The following is a 7468-nucleotide window of genomic DNA, read 5'->3' on the forward strand; positions in this document are numbered from 1 at the left end:
TGATTTTTGTACTTGTAATGTCTAGTTAGCAATGGCAGAAACAGTACTTGTAATGTCGAGTTAGCAATGACACAAACATTCTTCTAGCCGGAAGAACATAAAACCTTTACAAGATGAGAATCTCAGATTAGAATAAAACAAGGTATAGTTCATAAATTGAAATTAATAAATGTTGTGACACACAGTACTTGTTGGATGAAGAGGAAGTAAAAACTTTACACAATAAGTAACATGTTAAGTTTGGTCAGAACCTATGTTCACATGCAGAATACTAAAAAAAACATGGAACACTCATAAGCTGACATTTAATACTTTTTACAGTAATTGCATTGTTTCTAATTATTTTATTTCAGATCTGGCTTTATTCAAAAAATTTTTTTATTTGAACTGTTTAAATTCTTAGTTATGCAAAGTATTGGCCTATTATTAACATTATTATTCACTTGTGTTTTTACAGTACTTGCTGCAATAGTTGTATAATTTTAAGTATAACATCATTATCAACTATGCATTTTTGATACCATTATATTTGTATATTTAACAGTTATATCATCTCTGTCACAGTTGTAAGACTGACAGCTATGTGTGTGTGTGCTTTATTTTTTATACCAAATGTGTTATCCTAGAACCGAAGACATACGCCAATATGGTAAGTAAGAATGCGCCAGGGGCTGGAGGAATTTGTGGAACTGTCTCAGCTGGAGCAACGATACTTGGACCTGTGGATAATGCATTAGATTCTCAGCCAAAACCAGATGTCCCTGTATTTACCAAAGTTCACCCAAGTGGTGGTGTGACAAGTAATTCAAGTCCTTCACTTGGATCAAGTGGGAGTCCAAATACAGTTGGTGAATCATTTCAAGGCCAGCGGATGCCTCGTGCTTCTCGAAACTTGTTTCAAGGAATGAACCGTGGCGATGTTCGAGAGACCACCCCCAACTCAGTGAGTGGAAGAACTAGTGGAACACCTGAGGCAGAAGGAAGGAAAATGGGTATGCTACCTTACCCAGATTGTCAACAGCTTTTTGTTGGAAACTTGCCCCATACAATCAGTGAAGAAGAACTCAAAGATTTCTTCAGCAAGTATGGCCGAGTTTTGGAGATGCGTATAAACACCAAGCCTCCTCAGAAAATGAATGGTGGTACTAAAGTACCAGTAAGTATTAAAGGATTGTAGATTTTTATTTTTTCACTAAGATCATGTTTCAATTATATTCTGCTTTTGAAAATGGTGTTAGGAATATTTGGATTTTTTAACTTTTGTATTGTACAAATTGTTTTTTTTTTGTGTGTAATATTTTCAGTTGGTGAGTTGTATCATTTTGGTGTTTTTAAAAATATAATAAAGCTACCCAACTCAGCTTCCAGAAATGATGTTAGCTGATGTGACAATGAGTTAAACTACTGTTTAAAGGAATTTCAAGCTAGGAAAAGATTATATTGTATTTGATTGTATTTCTAGATTATAGTTGTTTATTTTAACAGGTGTGAAGTCTCTGATTCTTCTTTATGTAATGCATATTGAGAATTACAAACTGTGTGATAACAAATATGAACTTGTAGGTTTTGATAGTGTATGTATTTAACCCTCTTGCTACAGGCTTGATCAAATCGACTGAGTTTGTAACCCCAAAGTGACCATCAGAGTTTTTGTACTATAACTTTTAATATGTTTTGTGTATCTTCACAAAATTTGGCCAGCTTTTAGTAAACATTAAAAGCTGTTTGTACACAAAAATTTAATTTTGTTTTATTATTTTTATTAAACATTTCTCTGAATTTATGGTCTTGGAGTGTTGACTACTCTGAGTGCAAAATTATTTTCATGTTAAGATTAAAAATACTTTTCTTCATCTCAAAATGTTCAAACATCAATTGCATAGTCTCCAAGACCTCCTAAATAAACATTAAATGTTTATTTTTCAGTAAAACATTTTTAATCTGTTATTTTCTCTATCATAACTCTATGTGGACTCAGTCAATTTGTCCAACATTGTAGCCACCATAAAAAAAAACTAAATAAATTTAAATTATGCTTTTTTTTCTAGACTGACTGCCAATTTCAAAAGGAAACTATTTTTTTTATCCTAAATAGCTTAGAGCTTATATCAGTGTACATATTTTATACTTTATTATCTTATTGCCCATTGACCCATGTCTAACTAATAATCCAAACAAGTTGTAAATCACTCGGTGAACAAATAGCTCACATTATTGTATTGAATTGTGTAATGCATGAGCTGCTTGCTAGCATACCTTATGAAGAATTTTTATTATTTTTCATTATCATATATAATCTAGCCTTATTTAACCTAATAAAGTTACACTTTTTACATTTTAGTTACTTTTATAACAATACATGATAAACAAGAAATATATCACTTACCTCTGATCTCTTATTTGTTTTTTGGCTGTCGTTGCTGATAAAATTTAAGCCTACTTTTTTATACTAATGGTACCAGTACCCTAAATTTTTACTTACTTAGCTATTGCACCTAAGAATGTTGGATAATAACAAACACAAAGCAAACAATGTCCTGTAACTATCATAATTTTTATGATTTCTAACTTGTGCATAAGAGCCTTTAAATCTTACCTTAATCTTATTGATCTGAAGACTGTGACAAAAAATTTCAAATTTAAGATGAAATACAGTTCTCTGTACTGAAAGCAATTGACAGATTAAAACCTTGGCTTTCTATTGGTTATAAATAATATAGTGTAAAATGTCAGAGAGAACTATTGGCAATTTGTGAAAGAGGGGATGTGAGAGGTGGGTGTGGCAAGTGGGTCTGCTTTTTCTAAATTTATTACTCCATAAACAAATGTTGAATGCTGTAACAATTATGCTTTGCCTTAGCAATATCTACATAATAATGAGTAATTTACTTTAAATTCTGTACTTCTCAGAGGAGTGGTAAATAATTTAAATAAGAGGGAAGATCTAGGGAAGAAGTGTCACAATTCTCATACTAGAGGAGATTGAAGATTTTTTAAATATTTTCTTGTAAAATTAAGAACTCAGAATTTGTATTAAAATTTGGTTTGTTAACTATGTTTGATAACAAGTTTATTCATATACAATGATAATAAACTATGGAATGTAACATAATTTACTCATTATAATATTGTTATTGCTCAGGCAAGGCATAATGTTTATAGCCTTCAATCTTATTTCGTTACAGAGCCATAAAATGGAATATCAGATCATGCCCACCTGTCACATTCTCACTTTCACAAATTACCAATAGTTCTCCCTGACATTTCATAAAATATTATTCATAACTAATAGAAAGCCAGTGACATACTTTATTATGTTGTTTTCTATACAGAGAAATGTCTCTTTCACGTCCAGTTCAAACTATATTTTAGCTGAATTTTAGTGACTCTTATCTCATAGTTAGAAAGCCAGCAAAATTATTATAGTTAGAGTATACTGTCAAATTTTTACTGTTATTATTCTATGTTCTTAAGTGCATTAATTGAATAAATAAACAATTATTTAGTAAAGTAGTATCATTGGTATTAATAAGCTTAGCTAAATTTTAATGGCTCTTATCGCATAGTTAGAAAACCAGCAAAATTATTTTAGGTAGAAGATATTGTCTGCTTTTTACTGAACATTTATTTAGTGTAGTAGTACCATTAGTAATAAAAAGTAGGGTTGAGATTCATTGGCAGTTGACAGCAAAAATGAACAACAATTAAGTATTATATTTCTCATTTCTCATGTGTATTATTTACTTATTATTATACATGTAACTAAAATTTAGAAATTTAGACTTATTAGGTTAGATTAGGTAAAAAAAAATCACAAGGTACACTTGCAAGTAGCTTGTATATTACATAATTCAATAGGGTAATGTGAGCTACATGTTTGCTGAGTGATTTACAACTTGTATGGCAGGATTATTAGTTAGACAGGGTTCAAAGGGCAATAAAACAATAACATTTGAGCAGTAGAAACAAATGTATACTGTTAAGAGTTGAAGCTGTTTAGGATAAACAGATTTGTTTTAGTTAGAATTTTAAGTCATTCTAGAAAGAAAAAATCTTAATTTATATTTATTTTGTATTTTTTTTATGGTGTGTACAAGGTCTGTAAAATTGATCAACACTATAAAATTAGGGTAGAGAAAATAACATAAAATTAAAGTTTTAGAGGTTACAAAAATGAAATTTGACAATTGTCAGATGAAGAAAAGTATTTCTAATCTTAACATGAAAATCAATTTGCGCTCGGAGCAGTCAAAACTTTGACTCCATGTATTCAAGAATAAATTTTCTTGAAAATAGTTATTAAAAATTCTGATTTCGTTTGTCTATAAAAGACTTGAAATGCTTACTGTAAGCATGTAAAATTTTGTGAAGATACACAAGACATATTAAGTTATTGTATGAAAACTCTAAAGGTCAATTTGGGGTCAAGAATTAGGTTGAATCAATCAAGTCCATAGTGAGAGTGTTAGATTTTGAATGTAACTCTATAAAGAGGTCGTGACATGCATACTTTTACCTACCCATAGTGAGAAGGTTAAATATAGTTTAGGTTTTTCTAGAAATTTAAGATATTGTTTAATGACAGGTTAGTTTGCTTATTATATCTAAAGAAATTTAAGCTAAGGATGTATATTAGTTTGTTTTGTGTGCATTAAAGTGTAAGTAAACTTTATTTGATATAAATTGCATTTAATGATTAATTTATATGTTTTACAGAACATTTTATAAATCTTGAAAAATAGCTATCAACCAAAATCTTTGAGCTACTAGTATTATTTTCTACTTACCAATTAGAAAATGATCTTAGATCATGTGTGTACATACTAAAGATACTTTAATAATAATAATGCATTACACAGACTTCCTTGTGTACATTTTATAGTTGCAAATTTTTAGAAATCTTAGGTTTCTGTTAAGCTGAGAAATAGTTACTAGAAAAGAATCTTTTAGTATTTTGAAATAAATGGCACTTCATATATGAAACTGTCTGGATCACCCTAAAAATTACTCCATAGTTTACTGTATTTGAGTGTGTGATGCTTGCTGAGTCAATGTGAAGAATACAGCTCATTTCACAATTGCAGCACTGGATGAATTGATTTTATAGTGTTATGCACTTCAATTTTGCAGTACAGAGTATATTATAGACTTCAATATAAAATTTTATTTCATAGTATTATTTTTGACCTAGGTTGAGTATAGCTGCTTTTTATGAAAGCAACTTGTTATTCCTTTATAAAAACTGTTTTCTCTGTTCACAGAATTTTGGTTTTATTGTAATGGACGATCCTGCTGATGTTACAAAAATATTACAGATGAAGGTAAGGAATTGCTTTTAATAAAATATTAATGTGTAGAATTTTTGTATGATTTTTGGATTGAGTTTACATAATCACTTACAAACTTGAATTTAGGCCTGATCCAGGTTTGGATATAGAGTGCAGGACAACTGAATTAGAGTGTGTTGAAGAACTTGTACAAATTTGTCATCCTATGTCAAAGACATTTCTATTGCTTCCCCATTTTTACTGAGTTTAACATTTTATCAACAAAATTTTTATTTCATCGTGATTTTGGGAACACATTTATAGCATGAAATTGGGTGTAATGAGTGTGAACATGGATCAAAATGTTTTATTACAGTTTTATTTCCAATATAAGAAAATGCAACTTCAAGATGATCACACTGCACATGATGCTAGCATGTATGTTAATGTGGTCCTTACCTGCATGTAAAATTTCAGGTTTAAAATTCTCACCCCTAATTTTATTCCAATGTACAAAGAAACATTAAATGTCAAACTTCATTCATTTTAGACCATATATAGATGTTGCTCAATGAGGTTGAAGTTCTAGACTGCAATGACCTGGTACTATATTTACTATGTGATTATAAAAACATTTTATGTATTATAAACTATTTATTTAAAGTATATTATTATTTTATTGCATGTACAATAATATGATTACATAATTATATGATTTTGGTGCAGTTAGAAACTTTTGATGTTAGGAAAGCATCATCTATGATCCCGCACAACTTAAAGGAGAAATTGTTTCTCTTCTTTTTCCTTTGTTATGATGGCATTATACTTCTCAATAAGGGCCACACCCCTTTCAGCATTGTCATTTACCACATTCAAATGGTGAATTGTATGTACTGCCTCCTTGTAGTCCTTTCTGAGCTCCTATGACTTTGAGTTATAATCCAGAAATCCAGATGGAATTTTGAGGCACCTAAAAAAGTCTGTTGTGTTCTTTGTGATGAAATTTTCAGTTTACATGTCCTCGGACTTCCTGATATTCAACTGGATGTTTTTTGGAGGTTCATCCATGCCTTTCTTCTCATTTATACTTGACAAGACATTGTAGGAAATTAAGGTCATTGCAAGGAGCAGAAATGGCACCAGTAGTAGTGAAACATGCCCTAAGATAGATTTGTACAACAAAAATACAGATGTCGGGGAGTTCTTGTTCCTCATGAGTCCATTTCGTTTGAACTGTTCCATAAACATTCAGATCTTGAGTGCATATAATGCCTTGGCCATCGATCATATATGATGCAGTGCTCCAGGTGTTATAAATTGCACTCCATGAGGAGTGATGCTACCAAGAAAGGTTATGGCTAATTCAAGAAACTTGATAATCATCTGTAGGTTGACTGACTTAAAGTTGTCTTGTAGAAACTCAATAACACTGTCCATAACTTCCTCTATAGCTTCTGCTACTTCATCAAGATCAGCTGCAGTTTCATAATTGGATTGGTCCATGTATTCCCAATATTGCTGGAATCAATTGAAAATTGCAATATTTGGGCCACAGAAAAGCTTCACACAGTCTTTGAAAACACATGCCAGGATAAGTTCTAAGATGTGATGCCAACATATCAAATACAGAAGATTCTTGTTTAATCTTTATTCAAACAATACACATGCTCCATTTCTGTGATTGGTGTTTCTTGCTGATGTTAAAGCAAACTGTCTTTACATGATAAATGACTCCCCATTCTTCCAGTAAGTGTGTCACAGCAGAAGCTTGAGCCTTTCCAGTGCTAGAAATCAACTTTGGAACACCTAGGAGTTGGTTTACTCCTGCTTCAGACAGGATCAATGGCAGGTAATCCACTTGTTCTTTCCCTGTTAGACCATTAAGAAGCTTGCTATCCCAGGGAACTACAGGTGAGACTGTTGACTGGAACTATTCCTATAAGTTTTTGACAAGTTTTTCACAGAAGCAGTGTTGAGATCTTTGGATTGTTGAATGGTTGATGGTTAACTCCTGCATATCATGACCAAAGCTGCGAGTTGTGGCAGTAAGGACAAATGTTGCTTTTCTGTCACTCAGCTTAATTCTGTCCATACCTACTGCTACATTTGGAGGGATAATATTTCTTCTTGCTCTCCTTTTAGGTTTAGAAGATAATGATTCTTCAATTGCTTCTCTATCCTCATCTCTGTTACTGGTACTT

The 7468-nt window shown here is 31.3% G+C and overlaps 1 protein-coding gene across 2 annotated transcripts in view; it reads left to right on the forward strand.

Moving 5' to 3' along the window:
* Positions 1 to 7468, forward strand: part of LOC106459282 (ras GTPase-activating protein-binding protein 1-like) — a 40924-nt gene that overhangs the window by 26395 nt on the left and 7061 nt on the right. For both annotated transcript variants that reach the window (XM_013918896.2, XM_022385859.1), the window contains exons 8-9: positions 627 to 1156; positions 5262 to 5321. In XM_013918896.2, coding sequence (XP_013774350.1) covers positions 627 to 1156; positions 5262 to 5321 — 590 coding nt within the window. The remainder of the gene's footprint in view (positions 1 to 626; positions 1157 to 5261; positions 5322 to 7468) is intronic.

Source organism: Limulus polyphemus, unplaced genomic scaffold (assembly GCF_000517525.1).
Source record: "Limulus polyphemus unplaced genomic scaffold, Limulus_polyphemus-2.1.2 Scaffold26, whole genome shotgun sequence".
In the NCBI taxonomy this organism is placed as follows: domain Eukaryota; kingdom Metazoa; phylum Arthropoda; class Merostomata; order Xiphosura; family Limulidae; genus Limulus; species Limulus polyphemus.